The sequence below is a fragment of the Trachypithecus francoisi genome, unplaced genomic scaffold (genome assembly GCF_009764315.1).
Source record: "Trachypithecus francoisi isolate TF-2019V2 unplaced genomic scaffold, Tfra_2.0 Lachesis_group3, whole genome shotgun sequence".
In the NCBI taxonomy this organism is placed as follows: domain Eukaryota; kingdom Metazoa; phylum Chordata; class Mammalia; order Primates; family Cercopithecidae; genus Trachypithecus; species Trachypithecus francoisi.
Window position 1 is genome coordinate 164,308,092 of NW_022681468.1, and position 23,277 is coordinate 164,331,368.

At 40.5% G+C, this 23,277-nt stretch overlaps 1 protein-coding gene across 1 annotated transcript; it reads right to left on the minus strand.

Moving 5' to 3' along the window:
- Positions 1 to 16,650: 16,650 nt before the first annotated feature.
- LOC117070994 (COMM domain-containing protein 10-like) lies at positions 16,651 to 18,130 on the minus strand. The gene is made up of 2 exons (XM_033190807.1): positions 17,725 to 18,130; positions 16,651 to 17,673 (listed from the first exon to the last, which is right to left on the minus strand). Exons 1-2 carry the CDS (start codon positions 18,121 to 18,123, stop codon positions 17,464 to 17,466), a joined length of 609 nt encoding a protein of 202 aa, XP_033046698.1. The 5' UTR covers positions 18,124 to 18,130; the 3' UTR covers positions 16,651 to 17,463.
- Between the last annotated feature and the right edge of the window lie 5,147 nt (positions 18,131 to 23,277).

The window sequence follows — 23,277 nt, forward strand, 5'->3', positions numbered from 1 at the left end:
ATGTAATTCACTAATAAAACTGCACAGACCCGGGATTTTTTTCTTAAAAAGGTCTTTAATTATGAATTCAATTTATTGAGCAGACATAAAACTAGACAGTTTGTTGGTCTTCTTATGAATGAGTTTTTGTAGTTTTCAGCCTTTAAATAATTATCAAATGTATATACAGAATGCTTTTCTATTTCTCTATTGTCTGCATTGTTTAATGAACAATCATCCTTCTTTAATTTTGACATCAGACATAAAATGAATTGGGAAGTGTTTTTCATTTACTGGAAATAGATATAGAATTTCTGTTATTTCTTTTTTCTTTTTATTTTCTGATGTTTGTGTTGTTTGTTTGTGTTTGTTGAGACAGGATGTCACTCTGTCGTCCAGGCTGGAGTGCAGTGCCAACTTGTTTAATAAACAATGAAGACAGTAGTAAGGGATACTAATAATATTTCTAGTTATCTATGCAGATTATGGTGATATCCTTGCCAATACTGGCAATTTTTGTTTTTTCTCTCTCTCTTTTTGAGGTTTATCAACTGTTTTGATCTTTTTAAAGAAATTGCTTTTAATAATTTTTATATTTATTTTATTCTAGGTCCATGGATTTCTATTTTGTCTCTATTACTCCTTTCTTCTGCATACTTTGGGTTTCTTTTGTTCTTTTTTAAACCTTATTTGTTAAGGTGAAAATTTTGTTGATTTTTTCTTTATCAATAAGCATTTAATGTCATAAACTCCCCTCTAAACACTGTAACAGGTACATTCTACAAATACTATATTTTCACTTTCAGATCAAAATGATTACTAATTTCCTTTGATTTGCAAATTTTTTAAACTATGTTGTTTAGAGTATAGGGAAATTTTCCAAATTTCTTACTGTTATCCATATCTATTTAATTCCACTATGGTTGGAAAACAAACTTTGTAGGATTTCAATTATTTTAAAATTGTTTGTTTTACGATCTGGGTTACACACTATCCTAAAATGTGCTCCATGAACTTTTGAAAAGAATACGTGTTCTGCAGTTGGATGGGGTTTTCCATACGTGGTCATGGGACCCCGCTGACTGATGTTTAGATTGATCATGTAGTTTTTCTATAAGCTTCCTGATTTTGTAATTACTGACTGAGGAGAGGTGAAGCGTCCCGATTATAATTGTGGATTTGTCTGTTTCACCTTTCAGCTCCGCCTCTGCGTTTCTGACCCGTCGTCAGCTGCACACACTTCTAGGATTTTTCTCAGCTCCGCCTCCGCGTTGCTGACCTGTTGTCAGGTGCAGACACTTCTAGGATTTTTCTCAGCTCCGACTCCGCGTTGCTGACCTGTTGTCAGGTGCAGACACTTCTAGGATTTTTCTCAGCTCCGCCTCCGCGTTGCTGACCCGTCGTCAGGTGTATACACTTCTAGGATTTTTCTCAGCTCCGCCTCCACGTTGCTGACCCGTCGTCAGGTGCACACACTTCTAGGATTTTTCTCAGCTCCGCCTCCACGTTGCTGACCCGTCGTCAGGTGCACACACTTCTAGGATTTTTGTGTCTTCCTGGTAAGTTTACCTTTTTATCATTATGCAACGACCTCCTTTTTCCCTGGTAATTTTCCTGGCTCTGAAATTCACTTTATCTGACATTACTGTAGAGTTTATTATGGAGATAGAAAAATTACTTATATTTTATTCTGCAAATAGATCTGCCTTGGTTCTATATGCTTTTTAGTGATGTGCGTATCAATATGCTAAGAGAAGGTCAAGCCCTGTCTGAAGCAAATATGCAACCTTAAGGTTAATATTTAGGGAATTCAGTCACTTCAGTCAAAACATCAATGGACATTCGTTTGGTTTAACAAATCGAACATCCTGAATGCTTTTGACACTCCGCAGACACACTTTAGCATGTAGTGACACTGACTTGAATTCCTCAGGAAATCAAACAAAAATGAATGAATATCCTGGCATCCACGTTACATTTCCCACTAAAGCTACTCTTCACTTCTCCTTTGAGATCTTGTCTTGTAAACCCATGCTTGCTGTCACTGCTCAGTAAACCCGGGAGACTGTGAGATAGGTGTTTTCATCACATATGACCTCAGCTTTGGTGGTTCTTGAACCCACCAACTCAGGTGGGACTTCTGGCTCTTGTGAATGGCAGCCTGAAGGTGTTTGTGTGGGAAAAGCATGGAAAGGTCTCAGCCTTCCCTGGGAGGGCCTAGGCTTTGAGGCCATGCTGCACTGCTGTTCTGCCTTGCAAAAGAGCTCCAGCACAGGGTGTGTGGGCAGCGCCCCAGCTCTCCCGGCAGTAGCTCCCCCTTGCCCTATTCCACTAGGCAGGGCCACTAAGGCCCTGGGACACAGCCAGCCTAAAGCTGCAGGCCACTTGGTTGCAACGCAGAGGTAAATGACTCTCTATGTCAATAAAAGTCACGGTAAGGTCTTTCAGTGATTAAGCTCTCCCGTCGGGCTTAATCATTGAATTAGAGCAACAGCTCTAAGCCATCAGCATAGCGATCCCTGTGGGGTCCTCAGAATAACCTCCCAAGCTAGGCTTTACTTTAGTCCGTTTCACTGATACGAAAACAGAGGCACGGATGGGTGAAGCAGCCTGTTCTGGGATCTGGTGGCCCCCAGGTCACAGGTGGTGCTGCGGCGGATCGGGGCTTTTCGGAGGCCCCAGCGGCTGTGTGGTGTCAGGCACCTGCTCTCCACCTTGTCACCCAGGGATTTAACATTTCTGGCTCCATTTCCTCCTGGTATTAATTTTCACCCCACCCTGCAAACAAGCTCCTGTACCTTCCTCCCGGCAGTCGTTATTGCAAAGCCCCCAAGAGCTTTCCGCACCACAGTGCAGGCACTTCGGCACAGGCCCACACCCTTCCTGGCAGGAGCCCACCACCCCTGGTATCCCCTTCCTCCCTGGGGCTCACATGCACTTCCCCACAACCCCCACTCCACTCCAGTCATGCAGAGCCCCTGCTTCCCCTCTTTGGTCTCTGCTCAGGAGTCGCCTTCCTCTGAGGTCTTCCCAAACCGCTTCATTTAAAATCGCAACCGCTTATCTGTCTCCACCACACTCTTAGTGTGCCCAGTGCAGAGAAGGATGACAGGTGCAGTGGGCACTCGGGGGTCACTCCTTAGGCAGTGCTCCTTAGGCGGTAGCTGAAGCCCGGGGCTCCAGGCTGGGAGCCGCAGAGTGCGTCAGATCTCACCCGCACCTGGGTCCCTGGCACGCGCCCACTTGAGCCTGCGGTCACAGCCATGTTTGCCAAATCAAATAGTTCCTTCACGACTCAGAAACCGGGTCTCTGGCTTGCCCCCGTGAATCTCTTCCTGCTGATACGTGTGGTTCATCTGATTGCAAATCCGAATGCTTTTCTAGAAGCATTATTATTTCAGTAATTCCCAGATGAGGCTTTGTTTGGTAGAACTCATTTCCCAAATATCTGGAATATATATGAACAAATACTTTCCACTGGCAAGGGAGTCACCAGTCAAAGGTTTGAAAACATAAGGATTATTTTCAGTCCCTCGAGTGTATAGACTCTTCTTAAAGACTAACTGATCTTTGAAATTCCTACCATTTGTAATCCTACTAATTGTAAATTCTTACAATTCATTGTAAGAACAATGAAGTTCTTACAATTCCTAACTCTGTAGGAATTGTAAGAACACATTTGAAATCAGAAGAAATGGCCCATTTAGGGAGCAAGGTAAATGCGGTAACAAATGTTCAAGTTGGTGAGAGGCCACTGTTCTGTCTATCCTCCTGCATTAGGCCCCCCGCAGACCAGACCAGACCAAACCAGAATGGAGTCGCTCATGCTAAGTGCCACACAATTAAACTGACTTTAGAAATGGGCCAGTTTTCCAAAAAACAGGAGAGTCCCAGCAACCCACCAAAAGACCCCCAGTCAACAGGAGCAGGCCCGATAAGGAATTTCCTCTGCTTTAACCCATACCAGGAAAGCTGCTTCAAAATAACAATCGCTTTTTCTTCCTTGTTTCTGCTTCTTCAATCTTTTCTGTCGATGAAGCCCACCCGCTGTGCTCAGCTTCAAGAACACCTTTCTGTTTCACACAGGAGATGCTGCCTGGTCCATGAAACCACTCATAAAAGTCAATTAGATCTTCAAGGTCAATTTGTTGAAATGTTATTTGACACAAACTACGGTGACTCTTGGGAACTTCCCCACATCCCCATCTGTCATACTTGTAGAATATAATTGGCCCTTATTAATAAAGGCAATGCTTACAGAAGACAGTTGAGGGAATTGTCTGGGTAATGAGAATAAAACAACCTGCTTTTTATGCTAAAAGAAGTTGCTTTGGGCACTCAGCCTCATTCAGGATCTGTTTTTCAGCCCCTCAGTATCCCAGAGTTTATTGGGTCGAGAAACATTATTTCACTATAACCAACCTCCTAAGGGTCTAAAAGAAAAACACTAGACCACTAATATACTGATTTCCAATGAGATCACTGTACTTTAGTGACCAAAATGCCTTTGTCCATGATTCAAGTCACCTCCCCCTTGCCTTGTTACATTTGGAAGGCCAGGTGAGCCAAGAGAATATTGAAGCTAGGACCAGAGCAATGGGAGCAAAGTTTTGAGGGTCCTTCTGTCCACTCATGGTCAACCTGGAGCATCTGCCCCAGCACAGTCCTGAGAGGGTTTGGTGGGGGCTGCCTGCAGGACACATGAGGAAGTGGGTGGATGAGGGGCTGCCCCAGCCCAGACCATCTCTTGTGTACTTGCCAGGGCTGACCCAAGCTCTCCATCTTCTTTATGTCCACGGAGCATTTCTCTGGGTCTCACACAATTGTTTAGCACTCTTGTTTTCCAGATTGCCATCATATTCCAGGCCTAGGTCACTGATGTTAAGTGCCTGTTACCTCCATTGAAGTTTGGGTTACTGAGTTTCCAGTCCACCAACTTTTTGGAAAGGAAGGGATCATGGAGATGGTACTGAGAGGATCAGAGACACGCACAACAGATGGAAGGTGGTGAGACGAGTCACTGCAAGAAGCAAAGGTTCTGATATGAAGCCCTCAGAATGTGCCTGAGGACCAAAGAAAAGCCACTCAGGATGGTGGTTGTTTGTTCCCACCGTCTCTCAACCAACAATGTGACCTCCAAAGGCTGTGTCAGTCTGTAGTTAGCAAAAATGAATAGGATGCACTCAGAGGACACTTCCTCTCAAACTAATGCAGTTTATTTAACTGACATTCAGTTAGCTGGGCCTACTGGCACGTTGACATGGTTGCTGAGAGACTAACAAAATAGAACCTCACTGCTGGGCTTATTTTCCTCCAACCCACACTGTGATCATAAACATCTTTTTAACACTCTGTAGATCCTTTAACAACAACAAAAAAACTTGATTAAAATATTTGACTGAAAGTTTTAGTGATTCAATTAATGATTTACTGATTGTAAATAATAGATGGGTTACAGACCTTAGAATAAAAATACATGTGAATATAAGGATGTGTATGTTACATGTTTATCCCATGTATCTATATGCCTGTCTTCAAGCTAATAATTCACACGATGCCTGCCAACTGTTAGGAACCTGCACGATTTAATTATGATTGAATTATGATTCTTAATCTCATAGTGTATGTAGTCATATGTCATACAACTTTTTTTTTTTGAAATGGATTTTTTGCTCTTGTGACCCAGGCTAGAGTGCAATGGCACAATCAATCTCAGGTCACTGCAACCTCTGCCTCTCAGGGTCAAGCGATTCTCCAGCCTTGCCTCCTGAGTAGCTGGGATTACAAGCATGCACCACCATGCCCAGCTAATTCTGTATTTTTAGTAGTGATGAGATTTCACCATGTTGCCCAGGCTGGTCTTGAACTCCTGATCTCAAGTGATTCACCCACCTCAGCCTCCCAAACTGCTGGGATTACAGGCATGAGCCACTGCACCCAGCTGTCATACAACTTTCAAATGAAGTAAGCCAATGAGCAAATTCATTATGTGTTATCCTGTGCTTAATATTAGTTTTGTCAATTTCAGTTTTTGTAAATATATTGACTTTAAAGCATCTAGGATTTGATTTGTGTTTTGGTTATTTAATTGTGATATAAAGAATTATTATAGAAAAAATTCAACATGATTTTTACTTCACAGGATTATTTCGATCATAATTCATGTGTAAGATGCAATCCACTATTATTGTAATAAATACAATCTACCACTCAGATCAAGCAATGTCATGATATCAACAGAAAAGGACAAAAACCGAAAGATCATTTCAATTGATGCTGAAAAAGCATTTGATAAAGTTCAACATCCCCTCATGATAAAAACCCTCGCCATCCTGGCTAACATGGTGAAACCCCGTCTCTACTAAAAAATACAAAAAACTAGCCAGACGAGGTGGTGGGCGCCTGTAGTCCCAGCTACTCGGGAGGCTGAGGCAGGAGAATGGCGTAAACCCGGGAGGTGGAGCTTGCAGTGAGCTGAGATCCGGCCACTGCACCACTCCAGCCTGGGCGACAGAGCGAGACTCTGTCTCAAAAAAAAAAAAAAAAAAAACCCTCAAAAAATAGGTATAGAAGAAACATACCTCAACATAATAAAAGCCATATATGACAGACCCACAGCTAGTGTCATACAGAATGGGGGAAAACTGAAAGCCTTTATCCTCTTAGATCTACAACATGAGAAGGATGCCAACTTTCACTGATGGTATTCTACATCGTACTGGAAGTCTAAGAGCAATCCGACAAGAGAAAGAAAGAGCATTCAAATTGGAAAGAAAAAGTTAAATTATCCATGTTTACAGATGATATGCTCTTACATTTGAGAAAACCTAAAGATTTAACCAAAAAGCTATTAGAACTAATAAATTCCATAAAGTTCCAGGATACAAGATCAACATACAGAAATCAGTAGTAGCATTTCTATATGCTACAATGAACAGTTGGAAAAAGAAATCAAAATGTAATCCCACTTGCAGTAGCCAAAAATAAAACTAAATATCTAAGAATTAACTTAACCAAAGAAGCGAAAGTTCTCCACAATGAAAACCATAAAACACCAGTGAAAGAAATTGCAGAGGATACAAAAAATGGAAAGGTATTCCATGTGCATGGATTAGGAGAATGAATTTTGTTAAAATGTCCCTACTACCCAAATCAATCTACAGATTCAATACAATCCCTATCAAAATACCAGTGACATTCTTCACATAAATGGTAAAAACCATCCTTAAATTTTTATGGACCCATAGAAGACCCAGAATAGCCAAAGCTATCCTGAGCAAAAGTAACAAAACTGGAGGAATCACATTACCTGACTTCAAATTATACTACAGAGTTCTAGTAACCAAAACAGCATGGTACTGGCATAAAAAACAAACACATAAGACCAATGGAACAGAATAGAAAACCCAGAAACAAAGCCAGATGACTACAGTGAACTCAGGACCTGAGCTGTCACTTCCTCTCCATGACCCCATAATACAGGAAGCTCCTCTTTTGTCAGATTTCCAGACATGTAATGAAGTCTAGCAGGGACTTGCCAAGTGTTCTCCAAACTCATCTCATTATTCTAGGCACAGAGTTTGTAAGAGGGGTGGTTATGTGGCCACTGGAACATGAACAGAACTGCTGTCCCTCCAGGTCCACAGACATTTCTCATGTGCCATATTTCATTCCCTTCCCACATGCAGGCAGCATCAGGGAGCAGGAGAGAACAGAGCCTTAGACAAGGAGACTGAGTGCCAAACTACCCTGTAATAGTCCACACTGAATGCACTGAATGCAGCATTTAAGCAAGAAATAAGCCCTATCATGTTAGGTCATTGAGGCCAAGGGCTTTATCTATTAAAGCTGTTAGCATTACTAAGTCCTACCAGGGTTTTACTCTGCTTACCAGGATATGGTCCAGGAGACCCTCCCCAACATCTTTCCAATTCTGTCTTTCCTCTCAAGCTTGGGGGGAACCTCATTGGTCTAGGGATAAGGTCAATGGAAGGTTAAGGTGGGGACAGAGCTGGTTCTCTCATAATTCATCTATTTTTAAATCTTATCTTGATCCTAGAAGCACACAGACTGTGATGTCTTTGCTGTTTGCACCAATCTGATCATTGTTCTTAGGACTAAATGGCAACTTTAAATCTCAGGACTAGAATCAAGCATCTTCATGACAGAAAGCAGACTATACCTAGCAATTAGGATCAGCCACACAGACATACTCTGAGTATGCATTCTTAGAAGCAGTGGTGGTGGCACAGCACCTAAGAGCTAACATAGTCACGGAAGTAAGGGTACAGAAATGGAACTTCGGTTTGGCAAAATTGTGATGGGCAGGACTATAACCCTCATGATTGCCAGGTGAACTCAGTAACAATGTAAGGATGTAACTTCGGTTTAAGCACAGTCTCAAAGTGACCCTTGGCCCTCTGGACATTCTCCCACCCACATTACCCCGATGTTGATTCTACAGTTCTTGTCCTCAAGTAGCTGCGGCCACATGTGGGACTCTTCTCCTTGGTGCCATGGTGACTCTTGCACAGTTTTACTGATGTATCTTGTCTGGTCATGGCCAGACTATGTGGGGCCCTCTTAACAACAGCAGCAGCCAGTGCACAGCGGTCCACACTCGCCTCCAGCACTGGGGGTGCAGGAACCTGGAGCTCATCCTCACCTGTCCCAGTGCAGACCTTTCATCCCATGTTTTTGTAACAGAAGCCCTTAATCATGGCCTCAGTGTACCAGCTCCCTTTGTGTCCCACTGAAGTCCAGATCTTACCTGGAGCCCTTCTTGACTCTATAAACCAAAGGGGAGTTGAGGTCATGACCTTTCATGCAGCCATATTTATGTCCTCCAGACTCTGCAGTGACAGGACATAGGCCTCTAATGCCTTCTGAAATTGAAAGTAGAAAAGGGGCGAACCCAACCCTCTCTTGGGTTCCAAAGTTCCCCTTTCCTATATTAGTCAGATTTCTCCAGAGAACAGAACCAATAGGATATGCAGTCTTCTCTTGGTATCTGCAGGGGATTGGTTCCAGGACCCACCTCATAGATACAAAACCCTATGCATACTCTAGTCCCATGGTCAGCCCTGGAGAACCTGCATACATAAAATCAGCCCTCCATATCCTCAAGTTTGCATCCCCAAAAATGCTGTATTTTCAATCTACATTTGGTTGCAAATGCAGAGCCTGTGGATACAGAGGGCTGACTACATTCATTGAAAGCAATCTGGGCATAAGTGCAGTTCAAACCCCATGTTGTTTGAGGGTCAACTGTATATAGATATACAAAAGGAGACTTATTATGAGAGTGGGTTCACACTGTTACAAAAGCTGAGAAGACCCACGCTCTGCCATCTGCAAGCTGGAGAATGAGGAAAGCTGGTAGTATAATTCAGTCTGAGTCCAAAGGCCTGAGAATCAAGAGTGCTGAGGGCCAAGGGTAGAAGATGGATGTCCTAGCTCAAGAGAGAAAGAGCACATCCACTCTTCCTCTGCCTTTTTGCTCTACTGGAGCCCTCAGTGGATTGCGTGATGCCAGCCCACACTGGGGAAGGTAATTTTCTTCACTCAGTCCACCAACTCATAGACACTCCTTCAAAGAATGTTTTACCAACTATCTGGGCATCCCTTAGCCTAGTCAAGTTGTCATGTGAAATTAACCATCATACCCTTCAAGATTCTTCTTTTTTTAAAAGAACTGTTCCGCTTTGGAAGGTGAATTATTTTTCTAATTGATGCAAAAATAGGTTATGCTAGATTGTAAAAATGATTCCAAATATATATCTGGATATTTTAATAATAATAAATTAACTATTGCTTTCACCCAAACCATGTGTTCTCGATCCTAAACTCTGAAAGTTCTTCTTCCCTGGTTATCATCTGGGGTCAGTAGCAACTCCATGACTCCAGACTCAAATGAAGGCTGGTAATTCATTAGGTGAAAAAAGGACTGGTTAATGTCTCAACTTGTGTGTGCCCATGCATGTATAAGTGACAGAGGACTGATCAGTGTAGATAGCTACTCTCTTCTGGTCAAGAGTGTCAATTATTTCAGCAACTTGTTTTTGCTGATTATTTGGAAAAATTGACATTTTAGGGTAATTTTTGTCTAGAGAAAGGATAATTTTCTCCCATCTTCTAAGTCATCCTTTTTCTTATCTGCATAGACAAAAAAATCAAGACAAAAAGGCTGGCTCAGGTTTCTAGAGGTTCACTACGGAAAAAACTATCTTGCTTTAAGCACAGGGGAAAAAACTATTAGGAACAGATGTACAAAGTATGTTTGCGTATGGTAAGGAAAACACAATGGTTTTATCGCCTAAGACATAAAAAGGCACTGATCATGCCCATGGCAGCCCGGGTACTTCCATGTGGGAACCCCAGTCAACATGGGTTCCACTGTTTGACGGAGAGATGAGGATGCTCGGGGTAAAACACCCGCAGCTGGGGTGTGCTGTCCTGGCTGGGAATGTGTACACATAGGCAGAAGCTCTTCACCACCATTGAGTATATCTCTGCAGTATATCTCCCAGTATTTTATTCTGTGTAGGATTGAAGTGACCCCAAGCAATAGACTGGACAAAAAAAGAAAAATAAGAAAGGCACGGCCTCTCTTCGAAGATAACGTATAATTAGATCTCAGTAGAAGTTATTTGCTTAAGAACAACCAGGAGGTCAGTTGCATCAGTTAGGCATACTCACAAAAATATGAAAGCCTCATCAAAAACAAGCATGCCACTTTCCACTTACAGAACTTGACATTTACAACATAATAAAATATACACATGTGCATGCATGTGCACACGTGCACGCACACACACACTTAATAAAGGAGGAGTAAAACCTAAAATGACCCTTCTGCCAAAGACAAAGATAAAAATCACAGGGCATAGAGCATGCCCAGCCACCCGCCACCAAAGACAAAGATAAAAATCACAGGGCATAGAGCATGCCCAGCCACCCGCCACCAAAGACAAAGATAAAAATCACAGGGCATAGAGCATGCCCAGCCACCCGCCACCAAAGACAAAGATAAAAATCACAGGGCATAGAGCATGCCCAGCCACCCGCCACCAAAGACAAAGATAAAAATCACAGGGCATAGAGCATGCCCAGCCACCCGCCACCAAAGACAAAGATAAAAATCACAGGGCATAGAGCATGCCCAGCCACCCGCCACCAAAGACAAAGATAAAAATCACAGGACATAGAGCATGCCCAGCCACCCGCCACCAAAGACAAAGATAAAAATCACAGGGCATAGAGCATGCCCAGCCACCCGCCACCAAAGACAAAGATAAAAATCACAGGGCATAGAGCATGCCCAGCCACCCGCCACCAAAGACAAAGATAAAAATCACGGCATAGAGCATGCCCAGCCACCCGCCACCTGCAATCTGCCTTCCTCCCTTCCTCTCACAGCCCTCTGCCAATGGACCCTATTTTATTCCCGAATAATTACAGTTGTGCCTCTAATTCTGCACCATAAGTAGCCCTGAAGCCTACAATGGTAAGATCAGTTGTCATGTTTCACTGATTTGCAGCAGAATCATCTTTATTTGAATTATTCCTGATGCTTTCGTCATCTATAAGAGAAAATTTCACCTTCCCACTTCAAAAGAAGGCGGTGAAGCATATAACAAATTATAAAACAAAATTGTTATCAATATAAACTAGTCTTTAAAAAGCAGGCCAAGTGGCCACTAACATCTTTAAATCTCATCAAAGTAAACAACTGCCTTTTTCTTACCTCTAAAAGTGGCAGTCTGAATGTTAACGGGAAGAATTAGAGAATCATTTTGCGTCTTTGATGGTCTTGCCTGTAAAGTGTCGGCAGCAAAGCCTCCAGCCCACTGGTGCGTTACCCGTTCCATTTCCTCTGCAGAGCAGCTCTCTAATTCTATTCATGAAGTTACATCTCACCTCATTTGGATTCTGTCTCAAATGAGTTGCTGATGTCAGCTGGATTTAGTTAGGAATACATTCAATTTTACTCAATTAGTCAAAAACAAGTATATTTTCAAAATCTGGTGTATATATAAAGCAATGTTAGCTGTTATGACACAAAGTTTTAGAATGAAAAAATTATAAATCTAGTTAAGATATAAGATTTATTATATGTAACATATATTGTACATATTATATGACAAATGTTAGCTGCTAGAACATGACATTGGTGTTTTCAAATTCCTGAGAACTCAGTGTTTATTATGCCTGCTGGAATCTGGAACACTTCCTCCCTGGCAAACAATGTTGTCATTGGAATTGCATACCAGATCACAGACTTAAAATCAAATTAAAAGTAAAGCACAGCTATGACTTTTAAAATTTCGAAAGCTGGAAATGTTTAACTTTCATAAATTAGGCATAGATCACAGAATTTTCATGCTTAGAAGGATATCAGTAACTATCAGATCCAAACCCCTTATTTTGCATATAAGGAAGTATGTACAAAAACTTATACAGCTGATAACTTCAGCAAAGTTGCAGGATACAAAATCAACATGCCAAAATTAGCTGTATTTCATACACTAGCAATGAACAATAAGAAGAAGAAATCAAGAAAACAATTTCATTTACAATAGCATCAAACAAGAATAAAATAGGAATAAATTTAACCAAGGAAGTGAAACACAAGAAATGCAGTTCTGTACACCAAAAACTACAAAACATTGCTGTAAGAAATTAAAGACGATCTAAATAAATAGAAACACATTCCTTGTTCCTGGACTGGAAGACTTAACATTATCAAAATGACCATATTGCCAAAAGAGATTTATATACTCAGTGCATTCCTTAGCAAAATCCCAACGGTATGTTTTGCAGAAATAGGAAAACTCATCCTAAAATTCATATGGAATCTCAAGGGGCCCAGAATTGCCAAAACAATCTTGAAAAAGAACAAAGTTGAGAGTCACACTTCCTGATTTCAGAATTTACTACAAAGCTTGAGTAATCAAAATGGTGTGATTATTGACATTAGAACAGACATACACAGTGACAACAGAATAAAATAGAGAGCTCAGAAGTAAACCTTCACATTTGATTGTTGGCAAGGCTGCAAGACCATGTAACAGGGGAAGGACAGTCTGTTCAACAATGGTGCAGGAAAAACAATGTCCACATACAAAAGAAGTTGGGCCCTTACTTCGTACCATACACAAAAATTAACTCAAAATGGATCAAAGATCTAAATTGAAAACCTAAAACTAACTTTTAGTAGAAAACGTACAGATATTTACAACATTGACTTTGGTGATGATTTCCTCAAAATGACACCAAAAACATGGACAAAAACAACAAAAATAGATAAATTGGATTTCATCCAAATTAAGAACTTTTGTGCATCAAAGGACACTATCAGGCAAGTGAAATACAACCCACAGAATGAAAGAAAGTATTTTCAAATCATATATCCGGCAAGAGATTAATATCTAGAATATACACAGAATTCCTACAACTGAGCAACAACACAATAAAAAAAAAAAAACCCAATTTAAAAGTGAACAAAGGACTTGAATAGACATTTCTCCAAAGTTATACAAATGACCAATAAGCACATGGAAATACGGTTAGCATCATTAGTCAGTAGAGAAATGCAATCAAAACCATAACGAGAAGCCACTTTGCACCCAGTAGGAAGACTATTATCAAAAAATACAAACAAAAAATGGAAAGCAAGGGTTGGCAAAGATGTGGAGAAATCTGAACCCCTGTCCTTTGCTGACAGGTATGTGAAATGGTGCAGCCACTGTGTAAAATGGTTTGATGGTTCCTTTAAATGTTCAACTTAGAATTATCATGAAGCCCAGAAGTATACCCAAAACAGCTGAAAACAGTATTTTTATGTCCGTCTTCATAGCAGCATTATTCACAGTATCTGAAAGGTATCAATAACCACAATGCCCATCAGCAGGTGATATATAATATATATCACATCTGGCTTATCGATTATATATATTATCTACATCACCCATGTATATGAGATAAAGTTTACAAGGACTGAGTGAGAGTCACTGTTGCAGAAATGAAGCAGTGGGTTTCCTCGCCTGAGAGCAAGCGTTGCCGAGTGGAGGCTCCTTCTGGGGGAGAAAAATAGCCGTATACACACACACACAAACACACACGTGTAGACGTGTATATACATATACGTGTGTATATATATATACACGTATACGCATATATATACACATGTATATATACACACATATATATGAGCCACTGCACCTGGCTGGGTTGTTAAATTCCTTTTAAATGCTTTTATATGCCATTAAAATTGGTCATAGCGGGAGTATTTTGCCATTGTTTTATTATGGCAGAGTACACTGACGGATTTGTCAGTGTTAAACCTGTATTCCCGGGAACCCTCCTACTTGGTTGGTCATGAGGCAATATCCATTTACATGTTGCTAGATTCAATATGCTGTCGCTTTGTTAAATATTTTTGTGTCTAGGTTTATGAGGGATTTTTCCCCAAAGTTTTGATTTTTACAATGTCTTTCTCAGCTTTTGGTAACAGAATTATTTATTTTGCTTCATAAAATGAGTTAGGAAATGTTTTGCTACCACTGAACGTATCCATGTAAAACCAGTTCTGTTCCTTCTTTTAATGTGTGGTAGAATTTACCAGCGAAACTCTCTGGGCCTGGAGTGTTCTTGTGGGGAGAATTCTGATAATGATTTCAAATACTTTAATTAGCACAGAGATACTCATATTTTCTCTAATATCTTGTGTTAGCTTTGTTCATTTCTATTTATAAAAGAATTTGTCTATATCATGTAAGTTTTCACAATGTTGCCGTAAAGTTTTTCTTAATATTTGCTTATTATGTTTGCTGTGTCTTTAGGCTCTCTTTCATTCCTAATAGGCAATCCGTGTTTCTCTTTTTATTTATCTGCCTAGGACGGTACCAATCAGTTTTGTTGCTATTTTAAATCAATCAGCTTTAGCTTTGTGTTCACTATTGCTTATCTCTTTTCTAACTGACAGATTCCTGCTCTCATATAAGTGTTTAAAGCTGTAAATCTCTCTGTGAACACTGCTTTATCATATCAACAGATTTTTATATATTTTCATTATCACTCCATTCAAAATACAGTCTCATTTCTTTTGTAATTTTATTGGTGCTTTTCTAGATGTCTTATTATTACAGATTTCTAATTTAATTTCACTGTGAGGAGAAAAGACACACTGTATTGTTTCAATCTTTCTAACTTTACCAAGACTATCTTGGTGAACCACCTGCACTTGGGAAGAAAGCGTGAGCCACGGTTTGAGGGGTCAGTATTTTTGTGAGTATCCAATCCGTCAAGGAGGCTGACTGTGCTCTTCATACCCACGTTTTTACGAACACATTGGTCTATTGATTCTGTAGGTGGCTGACAGATGATGTTAAAATCTTGACTACGAACTGGGCTTGTGAATTTCTCCTTTCATTTCTGTTATCTTTTGCTCTATACATTTTGAAATTCTGTGGTTAAGGGCATGCATATTTGTATTCGCAATGTCTTCTTGATAAAATTGACCCTTTCCTCACTATAAAATGTCTCTATCTTTGGTAATATTCCTTGTCTTCAGGTCTCTTTTATTTGATTTTTAAATAGCCTTGCCAGCTTTCTTATGCATTTGTTTTCTTGGTACAGCTTTTGTCCAGCTAGTTAAATATAGAAAAATAGATACATCTGGCAGCAAATAAAATAATGACAAGAATAGTTTTAAAGTGAATGACAGTGAACCAGAGAGACAGTTTACAAGGACTGAGTGAGACTCCTCGTTGCAGAAATGAAGAGGTGGGTTTCCTCACCTGAGACCAAGAGTTGCAGAGTGGAGGCGCCCAGTGGGGAGGAAATTAGCCACAAATGGCAACAAGGACACCTGTGACCCCCGCACCCCAGGTGGCGGAGAAGCATCAGCCACCACTGGATTAGTGACTGCCATAGGAGAAGCAGTTTCTCATGAGGGTAGGGTCGGGGCGGGGGAGTGTTCATGCTCACAAAAAGGTGAAGAGAATCTTCAGAGAAACAGTTTGAGTGAATGAAACATAGATGCCGGAGGACCAGAAACTCCAAAAGGTACAGCGGAAGGGCTTCAGGATTGGGAGAGGGTGGAGGCCTGGGATTCAGAAAGGGATGCCTAGAGCCCTGTGGCGAAAAGGGATGGGAAGGTTGGCCTGGGTTTCCCTGTGAGACCAGGCCCGCGAGGATGAGGGGCAGACAGCAATGTCCCCTCCTAAGCCAAGGCAGTAAGGACCACACCTCCTCAGGGGGCGGGACTGCCGCAAGGACTCAGATCTTAGGCAATCCTCTTAACTTCCACCAAGAAAGGCTGCGGTTAGGAGAGGTGGGACCACACTCTCATCTCTTGCGAGACAGCTCGGGCATTGATACGCATTTTTGCAGGGCTATTTGTTCAATTTCAGTCTTTCTCATTAGCTTGTCAGCACTTTTAAAGCAGGTACTATTTCTGTGTTTGTTCACAATTGTATTTCTGCTACCTAGCTCAGTGCCTAACACAAAGGAGATACTCAAATATTTGTTGGTAGTATTCTGAATGAATGCTGCAAACTATTTGAAAGCAATTTGGCAATTTGTATCAACTATCATAATATAAATAATACTTTCCTAATCATATAAATATTTATATGATTTCAAGAGCCGTAATTTTACTTCTGAGAATTTTTTTTTCCTAAGACACAAAAATTTTATTAACAGAAATCAACATATTTATAGAAAGAGAATATAAAAGGTATCTGATTTGAATAATGGTGCCCATTTAGCACTCATTACGATTATTTTATTCAAGATCTGATTCTGTCTCCCAAACTATAAAGTGAATCATTATAATTTGCAGCATAAAGAAAAACACACAAAAACCTGGACTATTATTAAATCATTAAACTCAGAGAGAAACTGAAGTTGACAGAGAAGCTCAGACTGGAATTAACTGATACCATACTACTCACTATTTTACATTTCTTTCCTCTATTATTTCTGAAGCAAAATATACTCACCATATTCAAATAAAAATGCCATAGTGTATTTGATTGTAAAGTATGTGGCTACTTTCTTAATTTTATTCATCTAATTACCACAGTTCTGTATTCTACTAAGGTACATATCTTATCTTGTATCCATGGACCCTCCTTGATACATTACGGTATCATCAAGCAAGTTTTAAAAACTAAGCAGGACAGGCAAGAAAGCAACACTATGACAGTAAAAAAAATATGGTATTCACTTTTGTTTCCTTTAAAGCGAAAGTCTTCTTAATAATTATTGTTGGCTGACAGAACTAAAGAAAGTATATTAGAACCTCAGTACTCTTAATAATGATCTCTCTTGGTTGTTATTTGTCTAAGAAGTGATAAACCATATAATTTACAGAAAGCAAGCCACTGAATCCTTCAGAAAACACAACCTGGCAATGTATCTTCAATGCAAAATAATGAGGTGGCAGGAGCATGACGAAAAAAACAGTCTTCGAAAACATCATGTAAGGGAGTCCAGTTGTGCTTGTATAGTCTCTAGCTTGTTATAGAAATCAAACAACTCCTTGTGACTGAATTCCACAAGAACTTTCTCCAGGCTCTTTGAATCTTCATTGTTCACTCCGAGTTGTAACACAGCTTGAGGAGATTTTAGTTTTGCTTGAGCAGAGTGAGCCATCTGAAGGTTAAGTTGCCATCCAACCGTCTCTAGCTCATCTGCGAGTTCTCCCTTTGGGCTTACTAGATTGGCCTCCTGCCACGCCTTATAGGGAGCCAGAATTCTCTGCCTGAACTTTTCAACTGTTTCTTGACCCATAGAAGACCACGTATTGACAAATGCTTCAGCTTTGTCTTGTCTAAGATGAATGTTCTCTAATTGCTGCTGCAAAGCTGCTGGCTTCACATTGTGATATACTGCCTGTTCTAAAATAAATGATATTGTTTCAAGAACTAGGTGAAGATCTTGTTTCTCTAGAGAAAATGCCACTTGACGTTTTTCTTCCTCTTCTTCACTGAAACTGCTCTCAGCCTTCAGGTGAAGTTTTTGAAGAATCCAAGTGAGCAACCGTGGAAATCTTCCTATATCTATTGCATTGATCAGTGACACTGCTTTCTTCATGCTGGGGCTTTCCCGGAGGATCAGCGCCGCCGGCACCGCCATCCTCGACTTTCTCCGAGAATATTTTTTAAAAAGCAAAATGTTTTAATATTTGTTGCATTATTTATTTTAAAATGCAAATAACTATTTAAAATCCTCCCAACAGGAAAATGCTTTCATAAATTATAGTCACAGAATTAAAATATGATGTAGTTAGGAAAGTTTGGTTTAAAATGTATGATAATGTCTGTTCTTTTATAATGCTAAAAAAAATCCTTTTATGTTGTTTCAAAAAAAGATAAAAATTAGAGAATGTAGACTATGCATGTAACATATAGAAAATATATCTACATATTATAACTACATATGAGTTATGGAAATACAAAAATTTTCATTTTCCTTATGAAATTCTGTATGTTTTATACTGTTTTGTCTATTTTATACTCAGGATAGCCATAGATGAAGGAAGAGTGTGGAGATTAACTGTCCAGGAAAACACAAACTGAGCTGTTCTTTCATGTTAGAAAAATTCCCTGTTAGCCAACGAGTGAAAGCACCAACATGTATTCTAGTTACTGTTTTTGTTTTTTAACAAAGCTATTAGAGCATATTTAAATGTGAGGGCATCAAAGGAAGGACCAGATGAAATGCTTGGAGAGCAAGCTTTGGTCCGTTTATCTTTTTCTTAATTTCCTTCCTCATTTTTATCTTTAGTCATTCAATAACTTCTGTTTCTTTTATCTTTCCAGCTCCCCACTGCTCACCCATCCCTCAGCAACATCAGGGCTCTGTGACAAGGTGGTGGGGGGTTGCACTGAGGCATTTTTTGGACATGCACTCTGTGTCATCCTCTGTGCCAATCCTGATGGTGCCAAGAATGAGACCAGATACACTGTTGTCCTCACGCATCAGAAGGCCTCCTAGGTGGGTAAAAAAGGGCTGTTTACCCATCGGACACAATACCAGCCACCTCCTCACTGGAAAAGCAGCAAGTGTCTGCAGGCCTGTTTTGTGTCCCTACCCTTTGCACAAAGCAGCTGGGGTGGCCTCCTGAGGCGGGCCACCTCTGAGGCATTGCCAGGTGGCACACAGCTGCAGAAACCCAACGTGGGAAAGATGCAGGTTTATTCTTTTTATTTTCAAAGTGAAAGTAACATTATTTGCTTGTTGTGATATTAAGATAGTACAATCTCAGGTGGCAAATTCATGCTGCTGCTAAGAAAACTAAAGAATTGTGTAAAACTCACTCTCAAATACCGTTACTCAGACCTAACTACATTTTCCATATTGTCGAGTATCCTTTCTGATGTGTGTCTGTGGACGCAAACACATACACACACTAACATGCACTCACACACACTCCCACATACTCCCAACCACGCAGGCACTCGCGGACACACACACTCCACACACTCACATGCTCACATAGAGACACGCTCAGACACAGTCACACACAACACTCATACAAACCCTCATACACACACACACACATTCAGACACACACACCCTCATACACATTCAGAAACAACACACACTCCACTACACACACCACACACACTAATACACTTAGACACACTCTACTCACACACACAAACACATTCACACTCACATGCTCTCATAGACACACAAACCCTACACTCTCCTTCACTCACACACTCTCACACTCATTCACATACACACACCCATACTCAGACTCCAGCTTATACTCTTCATGGGACATCGCATTAGCACAGCTCAGCCTTTGTTCCATGTCGGTAATTATAAATGGATGTCATTCCGCTAATGGACTACTGCCTTCCATGTGAAGGAGAGGTTAGCATTGGAGAGACTTGACTGCTGAGAGCAGAAACCGTCTTTCCATGCTAGGATGAAAAACGAGTGCTACTAGCACAAGTTCAAGTTCTGGAACAGAGCGAAACCACTCCCAGCTGAGGCAGCCAGGAAAGACTTCCTCACCACTGGTACCATCACACCAGCTCCACAGCACCTCTGAACCTGTGCATCTCACTTCTTCCACTAGCACCATCTACTCCAAGGGCAGAGGTAATGCTTTTTTTTGTTTGTTTGTTTGTTTTTTTATTTTTTTATTATACTTCAAGTTCTAGGGTACATGTGCATAATGTGCAGGTTTGTTACATATGTATACTTGTGCCATGTTGGTGTGCTGCACCCATCAACTCGTCAGCACCCATCAATTCATCATTTATATCATGTGTAACTCCCAGTGCAATCCCTTCCCCCTCCCCCCTCCCCATGATAGGCCCCAGTGTGTGATGTTCCCCTTCCCGAGTCCAAGTGATCTCATTGTTCAGTTCCCACCTATGAGTGAGAACATGCGGTGTTTGGTTTTCTCTTCTTGTGATAGTTTGCTAAGAATGATGGTTTCCAGCTGCATCCATGTCCCTACAAAGGACGCAAACTCATCCTTTTTGATGGCTGCATAGTATTCCATGGTGTATATGTGCCACATTTTCTTAATCCAGTCTGTCACAGATGGACATTTGGGTTGATTCCAAGTCTTTGCTATTGTGAATAGTGCCGCAATAAACATACGTGTGCATGTGTCTTTGTAGTAGAGTAATTTATAATCCTTTGGGTATATACCCAGTAGTGGGATGGCTGGGTCATATGGTACATCTAGTTCTAGATCCTTGAGGAATTGCCATACTGTTTTCCATAATGGTTGAACTAGTTTACAATCCCACCAACAGTGTAAAAGTGTTCCTATTTCTCCACATCCTCTCCAACACCTGTTGTTTCCTGACTTTTTAATGATTGCCATTCTAACTGGTGTGAGATGGATCTCATTGTGGTTTTGATTTGCATTTCTCTGATGGCGAGTGATGATGAGCATTTTTTCATGTGTCTGTTGGCTGTATGGATATCTTCTTTTGAGAAATGTCTGTTCATATCCTTTGCCCACTTTTTGATGGGGTTGTTTTTTTCTTGTATATTTGTTTGAATTCTTTGTAGATTCTGGATATTAGCTGTTTGTCAGATGAGTAGATTGCAAAAATGTTCTCCCATTCTGTAGGTTGCCTATTCACTCTGGTGGTGGTTTCTTTTGCTGTGCAGAAGCTCTTTAGTTTAATGAGATCCCATTTGTCAATTTTGGCTTTTGCTGCCGTTGCTTTTGGTGTTTTAGACATGAAGTCCTTGCCCATGCCTATGTCCTGAATGGTACTACCTAGATTTTCTTCTAGGGTTTTTATGGTATTAGGTCTAACATTTAAGTCTCTAATCCATCTTGAATTAATCTTTGTATAAGGAGTAAGGAAAGGATCCAGTTTCAGCTTTCTACTTACAGCTAGCCAATTTTCCCAGCACCATTTATTAAATAGGGAATCCTTTCCCCATTTCTTGTTTCTCTCGGGTTTGTCAAACATCAGATGGCTGTAGATGTGTGGTATTATTTCTGAGGGCTCTGTTCTGTTCCATTTGTCTGTATCTCTGTTTTGGTACCAGTACCATGCTGTTTTGGTTACTGTAGCCTTGTAGTATAGTTTGAAGTCAGGTAGCGTGACGCCTCCAGCTTTGTCCTTTTGACTTAGGATTGTCTTGGCAATGCGGGCTCTTTTTTGGTTCCATATGAACTTTAAAGCAGTTTTTTTCCAATTCTGTGAGGAAAGTCATTGGTAGCTTGATGGGGATGGCATTGAATCTATAAATAACCTTGGGCAGTATGGCCATTTTCACGATATTCATTATTCCTATCCATGAGCATGGTATGTTCTTCCATTTGTTTGTGTCCTCTTTGATTTCACTGAGCAGTGGTTTGTAGTTCTCCTTGAAGAGGTCCTTCACATCCCTTGTAAGTTGGATTCCTAGGTATTTTATTGTCTTTGAAGCAATTGTGAATGGAAGTTCATTCATGATTTGGCTCTCTGTTTGTCTGTTACTGGTGTATAAGAATGCTTGTGACTTTTGCACATTAATTTTGTATCCTGAGACTTTGCTGAAGTTGCTTATCAGCTTAAGGAGATTTTGGGCTGAGACAATGGGGTTTTCTAAATATACAATCATGTCATCTGCAAACAGGGACAATTTGACTTCTTCTTTTCCTAACTGGATACCCTTGATTTCTTTCTCTTGCCTGATTGCCCTAGCCAGAACGTCCAACACTATGTTGAATAGGAGTGGTGAGAGAGGGCATCCCTGTCTTGTGCCAGTTTTCAAAGGGAATTTTTCCAGTTTTTGCCCATTCAGTATGATATTAGCTGTGGGTTTGTCATAAATAGCTCTTATTATTTTGAGGTACGTTCCATCAATACCAAATTTATTGAGTGTTTTTAGCAAGAAGGCTGTTGAATTTTGTCAAAAGCCTTTTCTGCATCTATTGAGAAAATCATGTGGTTCTTGTCTTTGGTTCTGTTTATATGCTGGATCACGTTTATTGATTTGGGAATGTTGAACCAGCCTTGCATCCCAGGGATGAAGCCCACTTGATCGTGGTGGATAAGCTTTTTGATGTGCTGCTGAATCCGGTTTGCCAGTATTTTATTGAGGATTTTTGCATCAATGTTCATCAGGGATATTGGTCTAAAATTCTCTTTTTTTGTTGTGTCTCTGCCAGGCTTTGGTATCAGGATGATGTTGGCCTCATAAAATGAGTTAGGGAGGATTCCCTCTTTTTCTATTGATTGGAATAGTTTCAGAAGGAATGGTACCAGCTCCTCCTTGTACCTCTGGTAGAATTCAGCTGTGAATCCATCTGGTCCTGGACTTTTTTTGGTGGGTAGGCTATTAATTACTGCCTCAATTTCAGAGCCTGCTATTGGTCTATTCAGGGATTCAACTTCTTCCTGGTTTAGTCTTGGGAGAGTGTAAGTGTCCAGGAAATTATCCATTTCTTCTAGATTTTCTAGTTGATTTGCGTGGAGGTATTTATAGTATTCTCTGATGGTAGTTTGTATTTCTGTGGGGTCGGTGGTGATATCCCCTTTATCATTGTTTATTGCGTCTATTTGATTCCTCTCTCCTTTCTTCTTTATTAGTCTTGCTAGCGGTCTGTCAATTTTGTTGATCTTTTCAAAAAACCAACTCCTGGATTCATTGACTTTTTGGAGGGTTTTTTGTGTCTCTATCTCCTTCAGTTCTGCTCTGATCTTAGTTATTTCTTCACTTCTGCTAGCTTTTGAATGTGTTTGCTCTTGCCTCTCTAGTTCTTTTAATTGTGATGTTAGAGTGTCAATTTTAGAGCTTTCCTGCTTTCTCTTG

Bases quoted from the DNA above. Each gene is read 5' to 3' on its own strand.
- LOC117070994 (XM_033190807.1), bottom strand. From the start codon at position 18,123: ATGGCGGTGCCGGCGGCGCTGATCCTCCGGGAAAGCCCCAGCATGAAG. The intron at 17,674-17,724 runs GCGTGGCAGGAG...CTCGCAGATGAG, and splicing joins GAATTCTGGCTCCCTATAAG to CTAGAGACGGTTGGATGGCA.